Source organism: Lepus europaeus, chromosome 18 (genome assembly GCF_033115175.1).
Source record: "Lepus europaeus isolate LE1 chromosome 18, mLepTim1.pri, whole genome shotgun sequence".
In the NCBI taxonomy this organism is placed as follows: domain Eukaryota; kingdom Metazoa; phylum Chordata; class Mammalia; order Lagomorpha; family Leporidae; genus Lepus; species Lepus europaeus.
This window is the reverse complement of record NC_084844.1, coordinates 5,460,859-5,487,485: the sequence shown is the minus strand read 5'-3', so window position 1 is coordinate 5,487,485 and position 26,627 is coordinate 5,460,859. Positions and strand designations below refer to the sequence as shown.

At 50.2% G+C, this 26,627-nt stretch overlaps 2 protein-coding genes and 1 long non-coding RNA gene across 3 annotated transcripts; 1 reads left to right on the top strand and 2 right to left on the bottom strand.

Moving 5' to 3' along the window:
- Positions 1–4: 4 nt before the first annotated feature.
- On the bottom strand, positions 5–1,314 carry NT5C (5', 3'-nucleotidase, cytosolic). The gene is made up of 5 exons (XM_062216718.1): positions 1,119–1,314; positions 844–944; positions 706–766; positions 439–553; positions 5–328 (listed from the first exon to the last, which is right to left on the bottom strand). The coding sequence occupies exons 1-5, from the start codon at positions 1,293–1,295 to the stop codon at positions 177–179; spliced, it is 606 nt and encodes a 201-aa protein (XP_062072702.1). The 5' UTR covers positions 1,296–1,314; the 3' UTR covers positions 5–176.
- A 105-nt stretch (positions 1,315–1,419) lies between these two features.
- Positions 1,420–21,206, top strand: LOC133747319 (uncharacterized). The gene is made up of 3 exons (XR_009864305.1): positions 1,420–1,702; positions 19,765–19,854; positions 20,024–21,206. It is a non-coding gene; the product is annotated as an uncharacterized LOC133747319 (long non-coding RNA).
- Positions 4,841–22,128, bottom strand: JPT1 (Jupiter microtubule associated homolog 1). The gene is made up of 5 exons (XM_062175695.1): positions 21,947–22,128; positions 10,841–10,983; positions 9,934–10,031; positions 8,753–8,771; positions 4,841–5,103 (listed from the first exon to the last, which is right to left on the bottom strand). Exons 1-5 carry the CDS (start codon positions 22,000–22,002, stop codon positions 4,955–4,957), a joined length of 465 nt encoding a protein of 154 aa, XP_062031679.1. The 5' UTR covers positions 22,003–22,128; the 3' UTR covers positions 4,841–4,954.
- Between the last annotated feature and the right edge of the window lie 4,499 nt (positions 22,129–26,627).

Below are 26,627 nucleotides of genomic sequence, written 5' to 3'. Positions count from 1 at the left end.
CAGTTTTTTATTAAAAGCGTCACCGACTGCTCTCCCCACTGTTCCCATGCCAGCCCAGCACTGGGTGCAGCCGTCCCTGGAGGTGCCAGCTGGCCGGGCCTGCACCAGTGTCTCCCTGGCGCTGGTGCCACTGGCTCCAGGGGGCTTCCCTGCGGCCACTGTCCACGCCGGCCTGTTCACTGCCGGTCGGCTCCGCGCTTGCTGTCTATGATCTCCCTCCAGTTGTCGCTCCAGGAGAGCAGCCGCCGCCTGGTCGGGGGCAGGGCCAGGTGCCGATTGTGGCAACAGGTGAACAGGATGTGCTCCCAGCTGGGGGTCTCCTCGTGGCCTAGGACAGGGGAGCAGCCAGCAGGTGACCCGTAAGCTGGTTATTTTTACTCCCTCCCCCTAATCCCGGCCGGCCAGATGCCTGGGGTTGCCAAGGATAAACGGCCCAACCTTGAATGGTGTCCTTGTCATCGATGAGCAGGTCCCCCAAGACCACGGTCTTGTCCCGCGTCAGGATGATCTGCTTCACAAACTGGGGGCCCAGGTGCCGCTCCACCCAGCGGTACTGTGTAGGAGACAAGGGGTGTGGGGGGGGCTCTGAGTTCGGGAGCAGGGGGCGTGGAGGGGCGAACGGGGTCTAAGGTCCCCTCTCCCCCAGCCCTCCACTATTTCTGCGAGGCTTATTTCGGAAGTGGGGACTTGGGAAGGCGGCCGCACCTTCTCGCCCACACAGTGGTCATACTTCAGCAGGGGGCTGGTGCAGATGAAGACCTCGGTGCTGCGGAGAGGGGGTGGGGGTCCCGTCAGCGCCGCCCCCGCCTCAGGCACCGCCCCGCCCGCCCCCCCCCTCCTTACTCTGGCATGGCGTGCATCTCCCGCAAGGCTTCCACGGCCCCCGGGATGGGCTCCAAGTCTAGGAAAAAGCCTGGGGCTTCGTACACGCTGGCCACTTTGTCCTGCAAGACACAGCGGACGCGGTCCCGGGCGTGCCTCCAGCAGACCCGGGCCGACGAGGGCTCACACGAAAGGCTCCGGATCGAGGAGTCTGGTTGGGGTCGGGGGAAGGGGCACCCGCCCTGACCTCCCTTTCCGCGGTGAGCATCCCCGGGGATGCGGGCTCCCGCGCCTACCCCCAGGTCCGGCCGCAGGGCCCGGTACTGCTCGCAGGCGAGGAAGCCCCGGCGCTGCTCCAGCGGCACGTGCGGCTCCCCGGGGAAGCGGCGCAGGAAGCCCCGCAGGAGCCCGCCCTCGAAGTCGGCCAGCACGCCGTCCATGTCCACCAGCACGCGCACGCGCCGCGCCGCCATCGCCGCGGGCCGGCCGGAAGCGCGGGCGGCAGCGCGCGGAGCGCCCGCTTCCGGGGCCGCGCGCGGGGGGCGGGGCCCTGCCGGGGCTAATTTGCATAGAGTGCGCGGGCCGGGGCTGCGCATGGCGGCCGCCCTCGTGGCGCCTCAGCGGTCTCGGCCGCTCGCTGCCGGCCCCCGGCCCCAGCCGCCCCCGCTTTGTCGCTCACCCCAAGTGGAGAGTCGTGGTGCCTGGCAAGGGGCCGGCCTGGGACGCGAGGACGCGCTTTCCGGAGGCACTCGGGCTCCCGCGGCCTGTGGGGCCGGCTCCTCGAAGGTTCTAGAACGTGCCCTGGGGCCCGCGGTTGGGTCCTTCCCCGCCCCTGAGACCGGTGCCGCTTCGAACGTCCAGTTCCACCTGGAAGGCTCAGGTAACCAGGGCGGTTGTGTGGAGCTGGCCGCTGCCCCGGCCTGGTCATCGTATACCCGCGGCGGGGATGCCGCCCCACGCCTCTGTGGGTGGACTCCGCCGAACTCTTGGTTGTGCTCGGATCTGGTTACCCACAGACCATTAGCGGCACGTTGGCGTCGCCGAGGGCCGCCTGGGAGCTGAGGCGCTGCCGCCTCAGGGCGCAAGCGCAGATGCTGAGCCCCTCCTCACGCAGGCCTGACTCAAGTCACTCCGACAGGCGAAAGGCCCAGCTGCCACGATATGGTTTCAGCTGCTCTTTGGGTAATTTGAAAAATAATCGTTACCGGAGACAGCTTCCACGCACTGGCTCGCGTCCTGAATATCTGCTGGGGCTGAGCCAGGTCAGGCACGCAGTCCAGCTCTCCCACGCAGATGGCAGTGACCAATCAGTTGAGCCATCATTTTGCCGCCAAGGTTTTCATTGGCAAGGAAGGCGGAGTCGAGTGGAGCCAGGTATCAAATCCAGGCACTCTGATGCCACAGTTGCAGTGTTTTTTTTCCTTAAGTGATTTATTGAGGCCAGCGCTGTGGTGTATCAGTAAAGCTGCCACCTGCAAGGCCAGCTTCCCATATAGGTGTCAGTTCAGTCCCAGCTGCTCCACTTTTTTAAGATTTATTTATTTTATTTGAAAGGGAGAAGTCTTCCATCCGCTGGTTCACTCCCCAGATGGCTGCAATGGCTGGAGCTGTACTGACCCAAAGCCAGGAGCTTCTTCTGGGTCTCCCATGCATGTGCAAGGGCCCAAGGATTTGGGCCATCTTCCACTGCTTTCCCAGGCCATCAGCAGAGAGCCGGATTGGAAGACGAGCAGCCGGGACACCCAAATGGAATGCTGGCATCGCAGGCCGAGGCTTAGCCTACCATGCCATAGCACTGACCCCAGAAAGCTTAATGTCTTAATGGTTGACTTATGGTGGAGATAATCTAATTATAGTATCTTAGAGGTGGGGCCCTGGGAGGTCTGTGGGTCACTGATGGTGGTTCTCATGAGAGGTTTGTATTGAATTCAAGTTCTGGCTAGCTGTGCCTTCCCTGCTCCTGCCCTATAATGTGATTGTGCCTCTGTACGTCATTAACCAGCATCCACCAGATGGTGGACTATGAGGCCACCAGATCCTGTAACCTCAAACTGAGCTAATGTAAACAATTTCTTTCCAAAGAAGCTCCTCTCAGGCATTTTAGTTAAAGTAACAAAAAGCAGATGACAACTACTACTTATCTTCATAGAGTAACACAATTAAGGCCAACTGTCAAGTTGTGACACAAACCAGGGCATTTCTTTCCCGGGAGCCCCACCCACACCAGCAGAGGTGGGGAGGTTGCCAACCTCAGAAGAGTTACAGAAACCGTAACAGGCCAATAAAGCCCATGCTGGTATTTATAGGACTAACCTGTTTCAGTAATACTGGAACTCATAAACACAGCAGTTGAGTCTCCATTTTGCAAATGCTTTATAAACATAAGGGAAGAAACACTTAGACCACACAATCTATTAATCTCTTATTCTTCCCAAAGATAGGCCTAATTGTAAGATAGGAAATAGAAGCCCCAAAGATAAGCCAAAGGAGCACTGCTGGCCCATAGCACAGGAAGACACAAAAGCCAGGTCTTAACAGCACTGACTGGACACTTAACACAGAATGTTGATCTGGAACTTTCAGCCTGGACTCCAGGAAGCTTTCTCTTTTCCTAAGGCTCTGGAATTCCCGGGGGCTGATTCCCTTAGCCCCTGCTAACTGCGCTCTTCAAGCACCCACCATGGGAAAGGCCTTCACAGGTGGGAAAAAAATTTTAAATGTTGCCACCCAGGCTGGCGCTGTGGCTCAATAGGCTAATCCTCCACCTGCGGCGCCGGCACCTCAGGTGCTAGTCCCGGTTGCTTCTTCCAGTTCAGCTCTCTGCTGTGGCCCGGGAGTGCAGTGGAGGATGGCCCAAGTACTTGAGCCCTGCACCCGCATGGGAGACCAGGAGAAGCACCTGGCTCCAGTCTTCGGATCAGCACGGTGTGCCAGCCGCAGTGCGCCCGCTGCAGTGGCCATTGGGGGTTAACCAATGGCAAAAGGAAGACATTTCTCTCTCTCTCTCACTGTCTAACTCTGCCTGTCAAAAAAAAAAAAAAAAGTTGCCACCCAGAACCAAGAGTAGGTGGCAGGAGAGTACCTGGTTTATTTTCTTTAGCGAGAAACCTGAGCTCTCTGGACCTCAGTTAATCTGTTATATCTTTAAGTGACTCATCAAATCATTGGGCTGAATTTACAGTAACAAAGGAAAAAGCAACTAAACAGCCAGAACACTGAAGAGATCTAAAAAGAAGACACCAGACACAATGTTTCAAAATGTGGGTATCATTTACTTAAGCAACAATCCCGGATTGTGAAGTACAACACACATTGTAAGGATGAGACTTCCGTTTCATGGTCAAGCACCAGCATCATGCACACAGCATCGAGCTATTTAGCAAGAACAATGCCCCCGTGGGATCCACTCCTGGGTGGATGAAGACCTGCTTGTGCGCTCCCTTCACCACTTTCCCTTCTGGTCAGTTTGATTGTACAACCGAAGCCTTCTGCTGCCAGCGGCAGCAGGCTTGGCCATTAGCCAGCCAGTCCAGCTAGTATCAGGCTTCCTTCTGAAGGTTTAAAAAAAAAAAAAAAAAAAAGGTAGTTTCTTTGCTTTGCAGGCAGCAAGGCATGAGGTGCAGGCCTGTCTTGTTCCACATGGCACAGTGAGATGCTCCTGGCCAAGGGTCCTGGCGGGGTAGAGACGCCAAGAAGGCTCCGCGGCAAGGCAGCCTTGCAAGTGGGGCATGACAGGAACGGCGGGTGCCAAGGCTTGTCAACCCCAATAAAGTGTGTCCAAAATCTTGCTACAAAAGACCCTCTACCACATTAGGAACCAAAGTATTTGCTCTTAAAAACACGGCACTAAGCGTCACAAAGCTTTCCCTCCAATCTACTACTAGAAAACACTCATGCCACAGCCCAGAGACCCCAAGGAGTCAGGACAGAGAGAGAGGAAGGGCGGGAGAGAGAGAGGGAGAGAGAGAGAAAAGACAGAGACCTTTCCTCAAGGGAAAAAAAAAAAGACAGCAGTACATAAAGTGCTTCTTTTTTAATGAAACAAATCCAAAAGATGTACAGTCAGGCTCAAGTTGTGCAGTTCACAAGCATGGAGAAAACAAACAAAACGACAGAGTTGAGACAGGTGGAGTTAACCCAAGACGAGGCTGGACTTGCCACCAGGAGGGTTTCTCCTGGATGGGGCTGGGGCCGGGGCCACAGGGCTGGGCACAGGCGCAGCAGGCACAGGCTTCTCTTCACTCTGCCCCAGGCTGGCTTGCAAGTCTGTGTCCACATTTTCTAGAAAAATAAGAACGGAAATAACACTAATAACTCTTTCTGGCTAAGATTATGAGTCAGTTTTTTGTTTTGAGGATAGTTTGAAACAGATCTAAAAATATAAAGAAACAGCCACCATCAACCTTGCCACTACTACTTGGAGATAACTGCTGTTTGGGTTTTATCCCCCTTGTTCTATGTACACTCTTCCCAAAGTTACACAAATGAATGAAGACAAATATTTTAATCCGAACTCACAGGAAGTGCTAGTCTGTGACTCCATCCCTACCCAGGACCTGCCTTTCCTGTCCTCAGAAGCTCTGCTAAGATTTGTGTGTGGCTTTCTGGTCTCTCTGCTGTACGTCTACATGTAGTCACAGACAACATTCAGTACCGTACTGGGTGCATTTAACATAAATGGAATCAACTTTGTCACTCAGGGGCCAGTGTTGTGGTACTGTGGGTTAAGTCACCGCTTGTGTCCCCAGCATCCCATACGGGCACAAGTTGGAATCTCAGCTGCTCCACTTCGATCCAGCTCCCTGCTAATGCACCTGGGAAAGCAGTGGAAGATGGCCCAAGGACCTGGATGAAGCTTCAGACTCTTTGCTTCAGCCTAGCCCAGCCCTGGTCATTGTGCCCATTTGGAAAGTGAACCAGCAGGTGGAAGACCTCTTTTCCTCTCTTTAACTCTACCTTTCAAATAAATAAAATAAAATCTTTAAAAGAAATCTTCCTTTCACTCGTGGAATTTATCCATACTTAGACACATGGCCATATTTACCTTAATTGCTTTACAGTATTTTATTCTACAGTATCCATTCCTCTGGTGTCAAAACCTGGAAACCACCCAACCATGGCAAACAAAGCTGTGATATATATGCAGGGATACGTGACCCTCACATAACAGGAAAAGTGAAGAAGTTCGATTTAGGGGCCAGCATTGTGGCGCAGCAGGTTAACAACTTGGCCTGCAGTGCCAGCATCCCATATGGGTGCTGGTTCAAAACCTGGCTGCTCCACTTCCAATCCAGCTCTCTGCTATGGCCTGGGAAAGCAGTAGAAGATGACCCAAATCCTTGGGCCCCTGCACCTGCGTGAGAGATCTGGAAGAAGCTCCTGGCTCCTGGCTTTGGATCAGCGCAGCTCCAGCCACTGCGGCCAATTGGGGAGTGAACCAGTGGATGGAAGACCTCTCTTTCTTGCTCTCTGCCTTTCCTTCTCTCTCTCTGTGTAACTCTGACTTTTAAATAAATAAATCTTTTTTTTTAAAAAAGTTCAATTTATTGCAGATTCAAAACAAAATTCCACATTCAAAAAAATACAAGGTGAAGAAAATGCAGACCATGACTTCAGCCTGAGACAACTTATCTGTGAGGTTGTTTCATTTCTGCTGGTGGGATGAGGCCTCACACTATGTAAGACCCAAATGAATTTGAATTCTTCATTGCCTGGATCAAACACTTTAACAACTATTCTCAAAGATACAATTACCTTGCAGCTCTACCACTGTACATTATTTTCATAACAGGATCTTCAAATGAATCAAGCTCATTCCCACCAATCTTTTATTTGTCTTTACATTATTATGTTAAAGATTTACTTATTTGGAAGGCAGAATTGCTGAGAGGGAGAGAGATCTTCCACCCACTGGTTCAATCCCCAAATGGCCTTGGCTGCTTTCCCAGCACATCAGCAGGAAGCTGGATCTGAAGTGGAGCAGCTGGGACTTGAACTGGTGCTCATATGGGATCACGGATCACAGGTAGCAGCCTAACCCACCATGCCACAAAGCTGGCACCTTATTTTTCACAAATAGACAACAATATACCAAAAAAGGAAAGAAGGGGGAAAAAAAAACACTCCACGAGACTAAACAAGCAGTGGCAGGCCATAATTTCTATGTTGCTCAGGTCAGAAATGCTCGGGCCAAAAGAGGCAGTCTGTTTTGTAACCAGCAAGCGATGAGGCAAGTCCTGGAACTGACTGAGCATTTACAAACTTCCAGACTACCAAAACGTAGATCTTATGCCTGCATATCTTTCCTCTTTACACATCAATAGGATAGCTGAGTAACACCTGTATATGAACAGAAAAAAGCCAATTCATTGTAAGGATCAAAGAATCAGAACCAGAAGAAATGCAGTCTGACTTGCCTGAAGGCAGGGATGGACCTCTGCCTAAACTTGTGGGCCTTCTAGAACCCTTCTTAAAGGGTCCCTAAGTATTCCCTGTAGCTATTCCTGTGCTTGGTTACCCAAAAGGGCAAGGCCATTTCCCTACATCCAGACAGAACCTGTCTTACATTTTACTGACCAGAGTATCCTGCCTTGAAATAAGCTTCATAATGAATTGAGGGGGACTTTCACCTGGCCGACATGTCTTGAGGCAGTGTGCCCCTCTGTGATTTTATGACAAGTAAACAAAGTTGTAGCAGTCATAAACAGAATAAGCAGGTGCAAAAACTGATGACTGTTAAAAAAAGCAAGGAAGGACTTGTCATCGATTACCATTCAATGTGCCATTTACCTGAAGAAATGATAACAAACTGAGCTGGTAGGAGGAAGAAATTAATGAATCAGTAGGCCTAATGACACCTGTCTAGAATGTCATTGGGGCTCTGTCACATGTCTCCAGCTACTCCAAATTTCTAATAACCAGTGGCCAAAATTACTGAATAAAAACTACCTGATTCTTGCTAAAGGTCTGACTATGGCAGTAGTCAGATATGAAAAGCAGCAGAATGGAAAAGCATAGGAAATTTTACTTCCAGAACAGTCTTGGCAAATGGCACAGATTCAACCCAACAATAAGTAACAGATCTTCAGTCCCAAGTGACTGATCAACTGAAGACTGGATAAAGAAATTATGGGATATGTACACCATGGAATACTACACAGCAGTAGAAAAGACTGGTTCTGTCTAAGGAAGCCCCCAGGCAATTTTTGCTCACAAAGGCTCAACAGCTTCTTGGCAAATTGGTTCATGAGCATTTATGTTTGCTGGTGAACACAGCCTCACCAAATGTACCAGCAGGAAAAAGCTGTAAGGAAGCAACTTCTTCCTTCTGGCCCAGCAGCTTAGCCATTGCTACCCCTCGTCTCTCGCAAACTGTATTACATTCGTCAGCAAAGCCCTGGCACTGGGTAAGGAAAGGCCAATAAATGCTTCAAAGATCTAAAATAATTGAGTCAATGATTACCGCTTATCTCCACCTTTAATTGGCAATGTAGCTAACTGAAAATTTACATCTGCCCCCTAAATCATCATTTATAAAATCACTGCCTGGTAACCAGTGTCTTGCTGAGTAAGCTCCTCGGTGTAAAATCAAATGAACTTCGTAAATTGAATGCTGTAAGCTGAGCTTGAAATGCCAGAGCCGCTTATTTAAAAGTTCTCATTAAGGGTAGCAGATACCGACTTGATTAATGTATGTATATTCTTCAAGGGGTCTCCAGCACTCATCTCATGGCTGGCAGATTAAAAAGGTGGCTATAGTTGCTTGCTTTATAGTTTCATTTGTTTCTTCCTCTCACCCAAGTGTATTGTACTGGGGATTGGCCAAGTTTCACTCCCCAGTCTCTTTCCCCAACACATAATCTGAATCAAAATTCAGATCAGTTCTAACACCATTTATAGAACCAAGCACTAAGTCTTCAGAACTACTCACCATGAATATCACCTTCTCCCTGGAAAAGAAGAAAATTCAAAAAGTTACTTCCCATTTTAATTTTGCAGAGCAGCTAACATCTATTCAAAACCAAATGAGAGGGGCCAGTGCTGTAGCATAGCAGGTAAAGCTGCTGCCTGTAGTGCCGACATCCCATATAGCCACTGGTTCAAGTCCCAGCTGCTCCACTTCCCATCCAGCTCTCTGCTATGGCCTGGGAAAGCAGTAGAAGATGGCCCAAGTCCTTGGGCCCCTGCATCCGCATGGGAGCCCAGAAGAAGCTCCTGGCTCCTGGCTTCAGATCGGCACAGCTTTGGCCGTTGCAGCCATCTGGGGAGTGAACCAGCAGATGGATGAAAGACCTCTTTGTCTCTCTGCCTCTGCCTCTCTGTAACTCTGCTTTCAAATAAAAAAATGCGAAATTTCATTTTGATGCAGTCAAGCACAGAGTTAGGCTGGAACAATGCTAGACAAGAATTCTGCACAATAAATGGACTGTAACACCTAACACACATTTCCTCTGATGACCTCAGACAATTAACATTTCAGAGTTTCTTTTGTCAGAAGAGGAAACTGGGGGGTGAACCAATGGAAAAAAGGAAGACCTTTCTCTCTGTCTCTCTCTTTCACTGTCCACTCTGCCTGTCCAAAAAAAAGGAAGAGGAAACTGGCAGATCATGTGTTTCTTTTTTTCTCTCCTTATCCCCTGTTGAAGGGTGCCTGTCAATTCCAAAACCCGTTCGGTGTCTCTCTTAGACGCCTAATGCCTTGGTGAGCTCCAAGGCCTCCCTGCCAGGCAGAACTTTCCAGACACCCTGGGCTTGGAGCAGACACAATGGACAGTAACGCCACTGTGAATCTCCTGGAATTGAACCCAAAACCACATCTGCAAACAGCTACAATGGTCCTTGAACTGAGAAATGCTACTTTATGTGGGAAACACAGGAAGCTTCAAATTCAGTGCTGAAGGAGCTCAAACTAATCCTGATGGTCAGAGACATCTGAACAGAGTGTTTTTCACTCCCTTTCCTGGCTGTACTCTGTTTATCAACCTTTCACCACCAATATGGCCCAGTCCCTTCCTGATTACCACCATGGGAAATTCCAGGGGCAGAACTGAAACCTTTAGTAAGAAAGGGGGAAGTTTAATTTCTGAACCTCATTGCGCTGGTCACACCGACCTTCAGATCGAAGAAGTCTCCCGAGCTGGCTTCCGAGGAGTTCCTCCTCTGCAGCCCCGATGGCTCCGGATCTTCCCTGCCACCACCAGACTTGGCACCTGAAACTCAAAACACTGCCTCATCAGGGACACAACACAAAATCCTGAAGCCAAACCCCTTTTTTTAAAATTTGATTTTTCAAAATTGATATATTTACTTGAAAGGCAAGTGACAGAGATCTTTGATCTGCTGGTTTACTCCCCAAATACTCACATCAGCCAGGACGGGGCCAGGCTAAAGCCAGGAGCCTGGAATTCTGCCTGGGTCTCTCACATGGGTGCAGGGACCCAAGCACATAGGCCATCTTCTACTGCCTCCCAGGCCATAGCAGGGAGCTGGACTGTGAGTAGAGATGCCACACACTTATCCTCCAGAGTGTCCTATTTCCTCCCTCTCACATTAGCCTGGAATCATTTATTTTCTTACCGTTAAGCTGCATTTCACTTGTCACTGCAAACCCAGCTGTGGCTGGTTTCAGCGGGCACAGTGACCACAGATAAAAGCAATACCTGCAGGGGCTGGCACTGTGGCGCAGCGAGTAAAGCCACCACATGCAGTGCCAGCATCCCATATGGAAGCCGGTTCCATCCTATATGGAAGCTGCTCCACTTCTGATCCAGCTCTCTGCTGTGGGCTGGAAGAGCAGTAGAAGACAGCCCAAGTCCTTGGCCCCTGCACCAGTGTGGGAGACCCGGAAGAAGCTCCTGGCTCCTGGCTTCGGATTGGCACAGCTCCCACCACTGTGGCCAATTGGGGAGTGAACCAGAGAATGGAAGACCTCTCTCTCCCCCGACATCTCCTCTCTCTGTGTAACTCTTTCAAATAAATAAATAAATCTTAAAAAAAAAAAAAAAAAAAAAAGTAGTACCTGCAGACTTGGCCCAGGAAGGGGGGTTTTCTTCAGGTGTCCCAAAGATGCTGGAGGCCATTTTGTTCTTCCTCACAGGTTGTTCTGTTGGTTCATCAAAACCTAATGAAAAGTTGGAACCACCACCTGGAGGCCGTAAAACCCTAGAAATAATGGCAGAACATCAATTTCAGATCATTATCAAGACCTTTCTTAGTATAAATGTTTTTACAAACCTTTCATCTCCTCTCCCACACCTACTCGTCCCCTACCCCAAACAAAAGAGAGCTAATTCCCAAAGGAATTGATTCCATCATGGTATAAACCAAACATGGGATGTTCAGACAGCAAGTACTTCTTTACATCATCTGCGGTAAGGTCACCCATCACCCCAGGCAGGTGGAGTAGCCTGGAACCCATCACAGACAGCAAGGTGGGTGTCCCCTTTGCAGAAAGGGCAAAGACTCCATGTCTTCACCCTACAGGACTTAGCTGAATATACTTGCAAAGAGACTTAGAAACACATCTTGTTCTTTATTCATTTAGAAAGCATTCTGACTACATAAAAAATACAAGGATATATACATTAAAACTAACTCGACTGGTGCTGGTGCTGTGATGTAGAGAGTAAAGCCGCCGCCTGCAGTGCCAGCATCCCATATGGACACCAGTTCGAGTCACAGCTGCTCCACTTCCCATCCAGCTCTGTGCTATGGCCTGGAAAAGCAGTAGAAGATGGCCCAAGTCCTTGGCCCCTTCACCAACATGGGAGACCTGGAAGAAGTTCCTGGCTCCTGGCTTCGGATTGGCAGCTCCAGCCATTGTGGCCAACTGGGGAGTGAACCAGTGGATGGAAGATCTCTCTCTCTCTCTGCCTCTCCTTCTCTCTCTGTGTAACTGTGACTTTCAAATAAATCTTTAAAAAAAAAAAAAATCTTAAGAAAAAAACTAACTCAACCAATTTAGAGGCACAAGAACTGATAACAGAATTGTCTACTACCTCCACATCAGCAACATGCGTCTCACTGTTCTTGTTTAGACACGAGTGACTACTGGCTAAGGACATCATCAAGGTGAGGAGCTAAGTGTGGGATTCCATGTGTGTCCGATACTCGTGTCCCTCTGGTTACCACCCACAGCTTCTGATAAACGTGGAGACACAGAGCTTCACACTTCTGAACCTTCATGCTGTGTGCTGCCCAGTTTGTCTCCTCCCTGGGAAAACGCAAGTTAACTCCTCTTGCCACCTCTTCAAACAAAAAATCATGATGGGGGTACGAGAAAACTGCACAGCTCTTTGTAAATTTCCCTATTGGTGACAGCAGTGGATCTGTTCTATTTCTCCTTAAATCAAGTTGAATAAGAAACATTTTTCTATGAAAATGTCATTTCTTCCAAGTTTCCAAATAAATGTTATTTGTAAGTTTTCATTAAATCGGAAAAGTTTAAAATTAAACACTTAAGGTATAAACTCTCTTCTAAGTATCCCTTTAGAGGCATTCTCTAGTTTTGATATGCACCATTTTTACTATTTCATTCTTTCCTTTTAAATACTTTCTAATTTTTACTGTGACTTTTATTTCACTTGAGAAGCAAAGCCAGAGACAGCGCTCCCATCTGCTGGTTCACTTCCCAGATGTCCCCAACAGTCTGATGTGGGCCAGGTCAGGAACTCCATCCAGGTCTCCCATGTGGGTGACAGAGGCCAAGCACTTGTGCCATCATCTGCTGCTTCCCAGGGTGTGCTAACAGGAATCTGGATTGGAGAACGCAGGACTTGATCCCAAGCAGCAGTTTAACACTTGTCCCTATTGTTTCATTCTAATTTTTTCTCATTTCCATTATCTTCTTTGATCCATAGGTTATTTAAAATAAAGTGTACCTTTATTTTGCCAAACATGGAGGTCTTACTAATTTACTGTTTGCTAGCTTTAAATTATAACAAGGGGGTGGGTATTTGGCCCATGGTTTAAACACCACTTTGAGATACCTGCATTCTCTAAGTATAGGGCTTAAGTTTCAGCTTCACTTCTGATTCCAGCTCCCTGCTAGTGCAACCCTGGGAAGCAGCAGGTGATGGCTGGCATAGTTGGATCCCTGCCAAACACATGAGAGACCCAGCTCCAGGCTTCTGTCTGGTCCAGCCTCAACTGTTACAGGCATTTGGGGAGTGAACCAGTGGATGAGAGATCTCTCTGCTTTTCAAATTAAATATTTTTAAAACCACTGGATAAAAACATATATGAAATATGGTTCTAGTCTTAAAGAGCTTTCTAAGCAAAAGATGAAACCATGAAAAACAGATTAAACTTGTCAAAAGTACATGCAAGTGGTAGATATTTAGCACAGTGGTTAAGGTATCACTGGGAATACCCACATCCCATATCACCTGCTTGGGTTCAAATCCTGGCTCCACTTCTGGTTTCAGTTTCCTGCTAAGGCATACCTTGAGAAATAAGAGATGAAGGCTCAAGTACTTGGGTTCCTGCTACCCATGTGGAAAACCCGAATTCAGTTCTGGAATCCCAGCTTTGGCCTGTCCCAACCCTGGCTGTTGTGGGCATTTGGGGAGTGAGCCAGTGGATGGAATATCTCTCTCTCTAACTCTGCAAGTAAACCCTTCAAAAATGATAATAATAAAGAAGTGGAGTGGCCAGGATTCAAGCCCACACAGATGGGGGATGCTGGTGTGGCAGGCAGCAGTTTAACCCACTGTACCACAAGCCAGCCCCTATACAAACTTTCTAAAGGACATCTTGATAACATTTACCAAATGTTCAAACTTGCATCTTATCTGAACTAGCATTTCTTCTTCCAGAAATTTACAGATAACCAGACATATGTACAAGGATACTCCTATAGAGTAATCTGTAAAAAAGTTGGTAATTTCTTACCTGCCTAATAGTAGGGGTCAGTTGTCAGTGTTCATAAATATTAAGGTAGGCATGGTGGGGTGAGATTCCCCTTTATGAGTAGATGTGAAGTTACCCAAAGCACAGGGAATGAAAAATGTTAGAAAACAAGTATGTGTGAGCCAAATTACGTGTTCTATAAAGCTGTGTACACAGAGATACACAGAGCAGTGTGACTGGGTAAACTGCAGACCCTCTCCAGGCCTGGGTTTTCTCCTCTTGGATCAGGATAATGTTGTTACAAGGATGTCATGTACACTGCGCTGGAAGCCCGCAGTCAGGACCATAACCAGACAGAAGTGTCACCACAGTGCTACCTGGGGCTCTTTCTCACAAGTGGGATTTCAGGTGAATGTGCATGTCTTTTTCGTTTTATTTTATTTATTTGAAATGCCGAGTTAGAGAGAAGTGGGAGAGAGAGATTTTCTATCCACTGGCTCACCCCTAAAATGGCCACAGTGGACACGGCTGAGCCAGACAAAAGCCAAGAGCTTCTCTTCCAGGTCTCCCACATGGGTGCAGGGGCCCAAGCACTTGGGCCATCTTCTGCTGCTCTCCCAGGTGCATTAGCAGGGAGCTAGATGGGAAGTGGAGCATCTGGGACTCACAGGGGTGCCCATATGGGATGCTGGCATCACAGGTGATGACTTTACCCACTATACCACAATACCTTAATATCATTTTAAAACTGATTTTTCTGTGTTGCTATTAACCTAAGATTATTTTAAATGCTTCTGGGTTCCAGAATTCCCTAACAAGGTTTCTTTTGACAATACACCTTTTCCCTGTCTGTTCCAAGGAATGTGGTCCTTTGGTCACCTGTGTCTGTGTCCCTCCTGGATTTCTAGGCAGAAAGCACAGCTACTCAGCTCCCTTGAGGGCCCTGCCTCTGCACCTTTACACCAACCCTCCTGTGCTCAGTGGTGAGCCCTGCCTGTCCCATGTCCTTTGCTGGCTGGGCTCCATGGCCCAGCAGATGCAAAACTGGTGGAGCAGGTGCCAAAGGCACCAGACGGGCTTTGCCGAGCAGCAGTATGGGCTCCCCTCCAACATAACTGTGACAATTCCTACCACCTTCCCCAACAGTGCAGTCAGGTGACTCTTCACCATTTCTCACCACCTTTGAGTCTTTATTGGCCTATTTCCTCCAGTCTGGAACTTTCTCCACCCTTCCCTAGGTGTGAACCAAAGTACAGCCTCACCCTAAGCCTCCAGCTACTCCAGGAAGCAGTTAGAGCCTCCATGACTGCCAAGGGAAACTCACAGGGCAGCAGAGAACACAGGGAGCCTGGCACTCCTGTCCTCAGGAGGCACCAGCTCTTCCTGTAAGGGGCCAGACAGGAAATATTTTTGGTTGTGAATCACATCTTTTTTTTTCTTTTTCTTTTTTTTTTTTTTGACAGGTGGAGTTAGACAGTGAGAGAGACAAAGATAAAGGTCTTCCTTCCGTTGGTTCACCCCCAAAATGGCTGCTACAGCTGGCGCTGCGCCGATCCAAAGCCAGGAGCCAGGTGCTTCTCCTGGTCTCCCATGCGGATGCAGGGGCCCAAGCACTTGGGCCATCCTCCACTGCACTCCCGGGCCACAGCAGAGAGCTTGCCTGGAAGAGGAGTGACTAGGACAGAACAGGCGCCACAGGCGGAGGATTAACCTAGTGAGCCACGGCGCCAGCCCTGGGTCTTTAGGAATCATTCACTGTCAGATTGCACCAAGGCAGCCACAGACAACATGAAAACAAGTGTGGGGTGAGTGAGGAGCAGCGGTTAGGACACTGCATCCCAGTTCCATGTTCCAAGACATAGTGCCTCCCGCAAATGCACATCCCAGGCTGGCAGCACCGATGGCTCAAGTACTTGGGTCTCTGCCGCCCACTTGGGCTCCTGGCTTCAGCCTGGCCCAGTCCTGGATATTGTGGGTGTTTGGGGAATGAACCACCACATAGAACGTATCTTGGGGGCGAGTGCTGTGGCACAGCAGGTAAAGCTGCCACTGGTGACACTGGCATCCCATATGGGTATTGGTTTGAGTTCTGGCTGTTCCATTCCAATCCATCTCCCTGCTAATAGCCCAGGAAAAGCAGCAGAAATGGCCCATGTTTTAGGGCCCTGCCACCCGTATGGGAAACCTGAGCAAAGCTCCTGGCTTCGGCCTGGCCCAGCCCTGGACAGTTGTGGCCATTTGGGGAGTGAACTGTGTAACTCTGACTTCCAAAGAAATAAATACTTCCTTTTAAAAAAAAACATAAGTTTCTGTTTCTGTGTCTCTGTCAGCCTTAAAAGTAAAACAGGGGCCAGCGCTGTGGCATAGCAGGTAAAAGCCACCGCCTGCAGTGCCAGCATCCCAAATGGGTGCTGGTTCGAGACCCAGCTGCTCCACTTCCAATCCAGTTCTCTGCTGTGGCCTTAGGAAAGCAGCAGAAGATGGCCCAAGTGCTTTGGGCCCCTGCACTCCTGTGGAAGACCCAGAAGATGCTCCAGGCTCCTAGCTTTGGATTGGCTCAGCTCCTGCCATTGCAGCCATTTGGGGAGTGAACCAGCAGATGGAAGACCTCTATCTCTCTTTCTCCTTCTCTCTCTCTCCCTCCCTCCCTCCCTCCCTGTCTCCCTGTCTCCATCTGCCTCTCTGTAGCTCTGCCTTTTAAATAAATAAATCTTTTTTTTTTTTTAAATAAATTAAGGGGCCAGCACTGTGGTGTAGAAAGTTCAGCCACTGCTTGTGTTGCTGGCATGCAGAGTACCAGTTGGAGTCCAGGTGCTCTGCTTCCTATCTAGCTTCCTGCTGATGCACTTGAGAAGTCAACAGAAAATGGCCTGAATACTCGGGCCCCTGCCACCCTTGTGGGAGACCCAAATGGAGCTCCTGGCTCCTGGCTTTGGTAGGGCCCAGCCCTGGTTGATGCAGGGATTCGGGCAGTGAGCCAGCAGATGGAAGACCTCCTTCTCTCTCTCTCTCTGCTTTTCAGATAAATAAATCTGAAAGAAAAAAAAAAAATCATAGTTCATGGATCCTACAAAAACAGGTGTTGCTGAGTGGCTGCAGGTAGTCTGTAGGTTGCTGAGTTCTGCTCAGTGTAGTTGAACAGCCTCATGTTAGAAGAGCAAAATCCATAATTATAGATAAAGATGGAAACATAGCCCCAAACCTTAGTTCGTAGCAGGCACACAACATGAGCTCCAAGTGCTCCAATGTGGGGGAACCACACAGTGCCATGTTTCTCTTTTTTTTAAGATTGATTGATTTGAAAGGTGGAGCTACAGAGAGAGAAAGACGCAGAGAGAGAGACAGAGAGATCTTCCACCCACTGGTTCACTCCCCCAAATGGCTGCAATATATAGGACTGGGCTAAGCTAAAGCCAGGAGCCAGAACTCCATCTGGGTCTCCCACATATGTGGCAGGCAGGGGCCCAAACACTTTCGCCATGTTCTGCTGCTTTCCCAGGAATATTAGCAGGGAGCTGGATTAGAAGGGGAGCAGCCAGGACCTGAACCAGCACCAAAATGAGATGCTGGCATCACAAGTGGCAGCTCACCTCTCTGTACCATAATCCTAGCCCCACCCCACCCCCCTTTTTTTAAAGATGTATTTATTTATTTGAAAGGCAGAGCTACAGAGAGGCAGAAGCATAGAGACAGACAGACAGAGAGAGAGAGAGAGTCTCCCATCTGCTGACTCACTCCCCAAGTGGCCACAATGGCTACAGCAGCACCTATCTGAAGCCAGGAGCCAGGAGCTTCTTCTGGATCTCCCATGCGGATGCAGGGGCCCAAGCACTTGAGCCATCTTCCACTGCTTTCCTAGGACATAGCAGAGACCTGGATCGGAAGTGGAGAAGCTGGGACTCAAACCAGCACCCACATGGGATGCTGGCACTGCAGGCAGCAGCTTTACCTGCTATGCCACAGCGCCAGCTCTGCCCTACCACTTTTTAAAATTACAAACTTGTACAGTTGCTACTATGACTAAGGTTTTCTTGTCTTCTAGCCTTGATCTATCTTCTATTTCCTTTTTTAAATTAAAAAAAATGTATTTATTTAAGAGACAGAGTGCTTTCTTCCACTGATTCACTCCCCAGATGCCCACAGCAAGCCTGGAATTCTAGCACTGCTGTGTGCTAGGGTCTGCACTAGCAGTAAACTGGAGTCAGGAATCAAGCCAGGTGCTCTGACGTGGAACGCAGGCCCTTTAACTGTGGGCTGTCCTGTCTTACATTTCTTTTTTTTTTTTACAGGCAGAGTGGATAGTGAGAGAGAGAGAGAGAGAGACAGAGAGAAAGGTCTTCCTTTTTTTGCCGTTGGTTCACCCTCCAATGGCCGCTGCAGCCGGCGCATCTCGCTGATCCGAAGCCAGGAGCCAGGGGCTTCTCCTGGTCTCCCATGTGGTTGCAGGGCCCAAGGACTTGGGCCATCCTCCACTGCACTCCTGGGCCACAGCAGAGAGCTGGCCTGGAAGAGGGGCAACCGGGATAGAATCCGGCGCCCCAACCAGGACTAGAACCTGGTGTGCCGGCGCCACAAGGTGGAGGATTAGCCTGTTAAGCCACAGCGCTGGCCCTGTCTTACATTTCTTATGTACATTTCCTCTAGCTTCCTCCACCCCGCCTTTTTTTTTCCTTATTCTTTTTTATTTATTTAGTTTTTATTTTTATTTTTTGACAGGCAGAGTGGATAGTGAGAGAGAGAGACAGAGAGAAAGGTCTTCCTTTTTGCCGTTGGTTCACCCTCCAATGGCCGCTGCGGCCGGCCCATCTCACTGATCCGAAGCCGGGAGCCAGGTGCTTCTCCTGGTCTCCCATGCGGGTGCAGGGCCCAAGGACTTGGGCCATCCTCCACTGCCTTCCTGGGCCATAGCAGAGAGCTGACCTGGAAGAGGGGCAACTGGAATAGAATCCGGCGCCCCAACCGGGACTAGAACCTGGTGTGCCGGCGCCGCAAGGCGGAGGATTAGCCTGTTAAGCCACGGCACTGGCCCACCCCGCCTTTTTTTAAGTTTTAATTATTGGGGCTGGCATTGTGGTATAGGGGATAAAGCCACTGCCTACAATGCAAGCATCTCACATTGGTACCAGTTCAACACCCAGCTGCTCCACTTCTGCTCCAACTCCCTGCTAATGTTCCTGGGAAGACAGCAGAACATGGCCCAAGTGTCTTGGCTCCTGTACCCACATGGGAGAACTAGAAGAAGCTCCTGCTTCAGCCTGGCCCAGCCCTGGCCGTTGAGGCCATTTGGGGAGTGAACCAGTGGATGAAGGATCTCTCTCTCCCTCTCATATATATACAGACACACACACACACACACACACATATATATATATGTAAAACTGTGTAACCCTTTCAAATAAATAAATCTTAAAGAGATTGATTTATTTATTTGAAAGGCAGAGCCACAGAGATATTCTCCACCCGACACAAACAGGTGTTCATATGCGATGCTGGCACTGCAGACCACGTGGTTCAACGCGCCACACCACAGCATCAGCCCTGAGCTTCTTCCCCCGAATGTAGTATTAGTGTCTGCCCACAGCAAAAAGCAATGTCCAATTCATCCTGAATAATTTTCATTGTTCATCTTTACTACTTTTTTTAAGGTCTCAGATATTGTTATATGAAATAAGATAAATGTTCTAGTATATATTTAACAAAGATGATAATTTTAGGTTTAATTAAACCGATTAAATCACAAAAGTTTGTTATCAATTCTTAATATGCTTTCTTTCACGTTGGAGTTTGAAGCAATTAGGTTTTTATAATTTTCCCCTAAATCAACAAAGAAGACATTGAAATACCATAATCAAAATCAACTTGCTTCATTGTTATCCCCTAGAGTAGAATGATTTTTTTCTTTATTAATCCAGATTAAAATCTCATGAATTATTTTGGCCAGATAAAAATATTTAGAACCCTAGCGGGCTGAGAAATATTTTTAGCCTTGTGGGGGGAATCAGAGGGAGGAGATAGTAGGACCCAGACACTAGCTTAAAAGCAAGCAAAGGTCTGCCACATTCAACTTTTTAAAGGTCTGTGTTCTTGCAATAGCAGGTGACAGCTACTCCGATGACGTCAGCGTTGGAGAGACCATTTGTAATAGTGAGAGATCCCCAAACAAAGGACTTGGATCACAAGACAGTAAGTATTTCCATTTTAATTCTGAAGATCCTATTCATCTTTCTAAACCACACACATGATAACTAAATCAGAATTACCAATTTAAGACTCAACAAAAACGGATCCATGTACTTTAGATAGCGATTTTTAGAAAATTACTCCTTTTCTTTCTTCTGTCCTTAAATCCTAGAGTTCACAATATGATCGCTGCAAATCATTCCCTACCAGACTAAATTTAAAGCAAGTTTCTGGAGCCAGGACAATGTTCCTGGAGAAAAGGAGTTTAGGAGAATTAGGTGAGACCACAGGAAGAAGGGTAGCCAGTAAATGCCAGCGCCACAGCAGTGTGCCACCAGATGACCACGGGTGAGTTCACACATTCAGTTTGCCGAACCAGACATCACTTCTGTCTCACATTTCAAGTACACATAAGAGAAACTCGCCTGAGAGGTCATCTGACCTGGCAAAGCACTAACCTGAGCTCAACCCCAACGGACAAAACCCCGACTCCACACCTTCCTTCTGACATCTGGAGTCTGACCGGCAAGAAGTTGACCTCCTCGCCCAAAATGAAAACCAAGGCTTGATCTGTTCCGGTGCCCTCTGAAAAAATGCCGTCCTCGGCAGGATGGCCACACAGGAGTGGCCAGTGTTTCCTGGGTCTCCACCTCGCAAGTTCTCCCACCCTGCCAGCAACCACTCAGTGAATGTTTTTCTTTTCTTCCAATCTTCTCATTCTTTTCCACATGGTAAAGCTCAGAGATGAGCTGATAAGGATTATCGTTTGCAGGGCCTCCTCCTAGACCCCTGTGCTGGGCCAGCTTTTTGTCCCCAAGTTCTCTAACCCCTGGGAGACATTGCTATCTCACGCCTGTCTTTGCAGCCCTACAAAATGGCTCCCTTTGTGCCACTTGGCCAGGACCCCAAGGCTGGCCACACAGGACTGCAGGTTGGATCAGTTTAGAACAGAAGCCCAGACAAAGTGGACTCTACCCTTCCTCTGAGCCACGAGGGTCATCCCAGGAACGCCCGTAACACCTGGAACAACAGTGTGCCCTAGCCGAGACAATGTGGACACCTCTACACGACCCAAACCCTGGCACCAAGTTAAGCAAGGGCTTGGCAAACGGTCCCAGTCCCGATACCGTGCCCAGTGTCCCCCCTGCAAGACGCAGTGGCTGAGTGGCAAGAAAGGGCCCTCTTCCCAGGTGGAGAGAACCGGAGGAGACAATGGACGTGTCGGGCCCCGCCCAGGAGCAGGAAGCCCCCTCCCTCGGGGGAGCCGGGGCCAGGGATGAACGCATTTGGTAAACGTCAAAGCGACAAGTGAAAAGGTTGGGGTGCCGAGACCGAGGGCGGAAGGTCTGGGCGCAGAGAGCCCATTGGGGCTGGCCTGCTCCCCCTCCCGCCCGGGGGTGGGCGTAGGGAGGGGAAGAGAGGGGTCTTTTCTTTGTTAGGAGAGGGGCGGCACTTCAGAGAGGGCACTGACGGCTGAGTCCGGAGCGGGAGTAAAGGGTTGCGGAACCCGGCCCCGCCCGAGCACCAGTGCACCTGCCAGGCGGCCCGACCGGGGACCCAGGAGCGGGGCCGCGGCGAGGGTCGGAGCCCGCAGGACCCGACCGATCCGATCGCAGGATCGAATCCCCGCGCCCCGCGCCGGAGAGAGGAGCACATGCCGGCCAGAGGCAGGAGCGCGTGGTCCGGGGGAGGGACAATGGGCCCCAGCGCGGCGCCCCAGAGGCTCGCCCGGGCACCCGGGGAGCCGGGACCACCACCCAGGGGCCGGGCCGGCCGGCTGCAGAGCGGGGGGCCACGACCCTCTCCGCGCTCCCCCGTTAACGAGACCCGGCGTGCTGCGAGGGGCGGCGGGCCCCGGCCTCCCCGGCCCCACGCTCCGTGGGAAGAATGAATGGAGAGCCACGGGCATCTGGGCGGGGCCGGCTCGCCGGGCGGCACAAAGGCGGCGCCCGCAGCCGAACCCCGCTGCCCGCCCGGGCGTGAGCGCGGCGCCCCGAGCACGCGGCCGCCAACGCCCGGCGCCCGGCCTGTGCGGCCGCCGGCCACCGCGCCCCTGGCCCCCAGCCCCGCGCGGCTCGCCGCCCCGTCGCCTCACCGGGAGCTGTTCCTGCTGTTGGGGTCGACACCCTTGAAGGTGGTGGTGGTGGTCATGGCGCCGAGGAGCGAGGTAGGCTGGCGCGGGTGCAGAACGCTGAAAGGGTCGGACCCGAGGGGCGCAGGCACACTCCAGACCCCACAGCCCGCTACCACTGCGAGAGCCTCCGCCACCGCCGGGCTGCTCGGCCACCGCCTTTATAGGGCCCCGAGGCCCCGCCCCTGCCCTGTCGGCATTGGCTGATTCAAACGGATCTCTTCATTCCTATTGGTTTCCTCGAGTGCCAAGTACCCTACGGCGCAACGACGGGCTGCGGGGACCACGGTTTAGCCTAAGCCCGCCCCCTTCCTGGACAGGGAAGGTCTGCTCTCCCTTCCCCCATCCCAAAATCCCGGAGACGATTGGATAGACGACGGAGCTGCCCGAGCTCGGAACAAGCTGTGCTCGCTGTCACCGGAAAAGTTACCTGGACGAGGGAAAGGCTTGCTCTGGGGGATTAGAACCGGCAACCCGAGGGCGGATTTGTCGTTCACCGCTCGTCTGCCTCTTTCGGCGGGGTATTACGGGCATTCCCCCGGAGGGATGCCCATGCCACAGCAGGCAGACGTGTTTATTGAATACCTACTGTGTGTTCCTTTTGGAAACCTAACAGTCCCAAAGCGGTAGCAGCATGAGTCAGCAGCAGAAAGCACGCCAGGATGATTCCATATACAACGACTGGGCATTCTTCACATTTCAACGCTGCTATGTAGCTGTAATGGGCGGTGCACGCACTAGACCAAAATGACCGGCGTTCCCATCTGGGGCCCCGGCGGCTGGGCCGTTCGCCTGCCATCAAGACTGGGGCGCAGCCCCGGCCTCTGCAGCTGTTTACAACCCTTGAGTCCTGACTCCGCCACCTGTCCGGGTAATCCGCCCCTGCGCCAAATGCAGACGCACTTGGAGGGGAACGGCGCTTAGCAGGATCGCAGCAGCAAAGACTGGGCAAACGCGAGCCGGCCGTGGGTGGCTGACCCCTTCCCGTGTCCCGCATATCTCCTCAAGGCAGATGTCTTTGCTTGTCACTATTTCCATAAAGACTGAGCTACATTCCACATTGCTTGGCCTGCCTCCAAGCAGTTGGGAAGTTTGTATTCTTGGCGGTGTTGGTTAACCATCCTCCCCTGAGCTCCCCATAAAAGCCGGAGAGGAGCTTCTTCCCTTCTGGATGGCTTGAGCATGCGTGTGTGTGCCTACCACTACAGCATGAGGCACACCACTTGTTTGGGTTAGAATCTTCCCTTTTTTAAAGGCTGAGCCTAAATTTCCAAAACCTTAACAAAACAAAGCAAAGAAACCCTGTCAGACCAATCCAGCCAGCAAGCCTGCCCTCCTCAGAAATCACATAATCACCCGCAGGGAGGTAGTGCAACATGGCGGGTGCTAGCTCAGGCTCTCATGGGGGAAATCTGGGTTTGAAACTTTTTTTTTTTTTTTTTTTTGACAGAGTTGGGCTGAGGGGGGAGGTTGGGTGTCTTCCATCTGCTGGTTCACTCCCCAAATGGCCGCAACTGCCAGAGCTGGGTCCATCCAAAACGAGGAGCCAGGAGCTTCTTCCAGGTCTCCCACGCGGGTGCAGGGGCCCAAGCACTTGGGCCATCTTCTGCTTTCCCAGGCCTTTAGCAGGGAGCTGGATCAGAAGTGGAGCAGCCGAGACTCCAGCCAGCACCACAGGCAGAGGCTTAACCCCCTACATCAGAGTGCCAGCCCCCTTACTATATTTCATTTATGAAGTCAGGATACATGAGTCCCTGGACTGCAGTGTTCTAGGACAGACTTTTATGATCAGACTTCCTTGGAAGGTAATCAATCGCATATTTTCTTGTACTGTTAAATGACAGGTTTCAATTTCACTCTTAGGGAATCTTTTGTTGTAAACTTTGACTTTGTACTTGACTTGCCGGATTGGCGGATCCCTTGAGTGTGGAAGATAGCTTGGTGCAGCTTGGTTCCAGTCTTGCCCCACCCTGTAAGACACCGGAATGTCCTTTATGTCGCTGAGCTGGTTTCCTCTTTTGTAAAATGGAGTTAATGCACCTACTCTGAGTCATAAGAGTTGGAAAGAGAGAAATTTAAGAATGTTGTATTTGCCAAACGGTTAGAAGTGCCCCACCCTGGTTGCATATCAGAACCACCTGGGAGAGTTTAAGGAACACAATGAATTCTGCCCCCCCTCCCCCATGTGGTCACTTGTGTTTCCAGGGCTGGAGTCCGGTCATGGGTATCTTTAACTAGGGGCGGGGCACGGAGCTGGCCTGGCAGTTGAGATATCATCAGTGTGCCAGGGCTTGGACCGCAGGTCTCAGTGCAGCCTTCTGCTAATGCATGCACTGGGAGGCAGCAGCTGATGACACAGGCAGCCCAAGTCCTGCCACCCAAGGGGGAGACCTGGACTGCATTCCTGATTCCCAGCTTCCAGGAGTGAACTAACAGGACACTCTCTCTGCCTGTCTCTTCTTCTGCCTCTCAAACACGTTTAAATTTTTTAAAGATTTATTTTACTGGCTGGCGCCACGGCTCAATAGGCTAATCCTCCGCCTGCGGCACCGGCACACTGGGTTCTAGTCCTGGTTGGGGCGCCAGAGTCTATCCCAGTTGCTCCTCTTCCAGTCCAGCTCTCTGCTGTGGCCCAGGAAGGCAGTGGAGGATGGCCCAAGTGCTTGGGCCCTGCACCTGCATGGGAGACCAGGAGGAAGCACCTGGCTCCTGGCTTCGGATCAGCGTGATGCGCCGGCCACAGCGGCCATTGGGGGGTGAACCAACAGAAAAGGAAGAGCTTTCTCTCTGTCTCTCTCTCTCCCACTGTCCACTCTGCCTGTCAAAAAAAAAAAAAAAGATTTATTTTACTGATTTGAAAGAGAGGAGAGGCAGAGAGAGAGAGAGATCTTCCATCCATTGGGTCACTGCCCAAATGGCTGCAACAGCTCCTGAAGCCCAGAGCCAGGAACTCCATCTGGGTCTCCCAAGTGGGTGGCAGGGGCCCAGGCACTCAGGCCGTCCTCTATTGCTTCCCTGTGCACATTAGCAGGGAGCTGGATAGGAAGCAGAGCACGGGGAGTTGAAGTGGTTCTCTGATATGGGGTGCCAGCTTAACTCACTGTAGCACAACTCAAGCCCCTAAATTTTTTTTTGAAAATAAAATCAAAAGTAAGTTTCATTTATAGATTGGGCTGAGAATGTTTGTTACAAAGATGAGGAATTGGGGCTGGTGCTGTGACATAGCAGGTAAAAGCCACCTCCTGAAGTGCCAGCATCCTATATGGGTGTTGGTTCAAGACCCAGCTGCTCCAATTCCAATCCAGCTCTCTGCTATGGTCTGGGAAAGCAGTAGAAGGTGACCCAAGTCCTTAGGCCCCTGCACCCACGTGGGGGACCCAGAAGAAGCTCCTGGCTCCTGGCTTCGGATCGGTGCAGCTCCGGCCGTTGCGGCCACCTGGGGAGTGAACCATCAGATGGAAGACCTCTCTCTCTGTAACTCTGTCTTTCAAATAAATAAAATAAATCTTAAAAAAAAAAAAAAGTGAGGAATCAGTCCCAGCAGAAACCTTTTAATCTTATTTATGAGTAAGAGCAAACTTACATAAACATCTGACTAAGGATGTCGACCTGGTTGGCATCTTTATCCTAACTTGAAATTGTGACAGATTGGAATACCTACCCCTCCCATTTACCTGTTCATGTACTGTAACAGTTATGACTAAAATTGCTACATCCTGGGCCAGTCTTGGCACAGCGGGTTACTTTTGCAACTCCGGCATTCCAAATCAGAGCACCAATTGGAGTCCCAGCTTCTCCACTTCTAAATCAGCTCCCTGCTAATGTGCCTGGGAAAGCAGGGGAAGATGGCCCAAGTGCCTGGGCCCCAGTCACTCATGTGGGAGACATGGATGGAGCTCCAGACTCCTGGATTCAACCTGGCCCAGTCCTGGTCTTTATGGCCATTTGTGGGGGTGAACCAGCAGATGGAAGATCTTTTTCTCTGTGTGTCTCTTTTTTTCTCTGTAACTCTGACTTTCAAGTAAATAAAATAAATCTTTTAACAAGTATAAAATCACTATATTCCATTTCCTGCTCTAAGATAGAGATTTGTGGTAAAGCAGATATACATCACTCTGCTATAATAACCTTTGCTCAGAATGACCAACTCAGTTGAAATTAGAAAATAATAAAATATATTTTGTCCACAAAAATCAATACAGATCATAAGAAGTGCAAAGGGATGTGCCAGTGTGAATATTTGTGTTTAAAATCATCAAGACCTATCATTACGATTTTTTTAAAGATTTATTTATTTATTTGAAAGGCAGAGTTACACAGAGAGGGAGAGAGAGAGAGAGAGAGAAACTTCCTGTGGTTCACTCCACAATTGGCCACAATGGCCAGGACTGAGCCAGGCCAAAGTCAGGAGCCAAGAGTTTCATCCAGGTCTCCCACGTGGGTGCAGGTGCCCAGTACTTGGGCCATTCTCCACTGCTTTCCAAGGCACATTAGCAGGGAGCTGAATCAAGAAGTGGAGCAGCTGGGACTCAAACCCGTGCCCATGTGGGATGCCAGCACCGCAGGCAGCAGCTTTGCCGGCTGTGCCACAACACTGGCCCCCATCATTATCATTTTTTAAAAACATCTAACAATCTGTAGAAGC

Excerpts from the sequence above, each read along its gene's own strand:
- NT5C (XM_062216718.1), bottom strand. The coding sequence starts at position 1,295 with ATGGCGGCGCGGCGCGTGCGCGTGCTGGTGGACATGGACGGCGTGCTG. Across the intron at positions 945-1,118 it reads CCCTGCGGCCGGACCTGGGG|GACAAAGTGGCCAGCGTGTA; the intron begins GTAGGCGCGGGA and ends TGTGTCTTGCAG. Across the intron at positions 554-705 it reads ACCACTGTGTGGGCGAGAAG|TACCGCTGGGTGGAGCGGCA; the intron begins GTGCGGCCGCCT and ends TCTCCTACACAG.
- JPT1 (XM_062175695.1), bottom strand. The coding sequence starts at position 22,002 with ATGACCACCACCACCACCTTCAAGGGTGTCGACCCCAACAGCAGGAAC. Across the intron at positions 10,984-21,946 it reads AACAGCAGGAACAGCTCCCG|GGTTTTACGGCCTCCAGGTG; the intron begins GTGAGGCGACGG and ends CATTATTTCTAG. Across the intron at positions 10,032-10,840 it reads TTCCTGGGCCAAGTCTGCAG|GTGCCAAGTCTGGTGGTGGC; the intron begins GTACTACTTTTT and ends TTTGAGTTTCAG.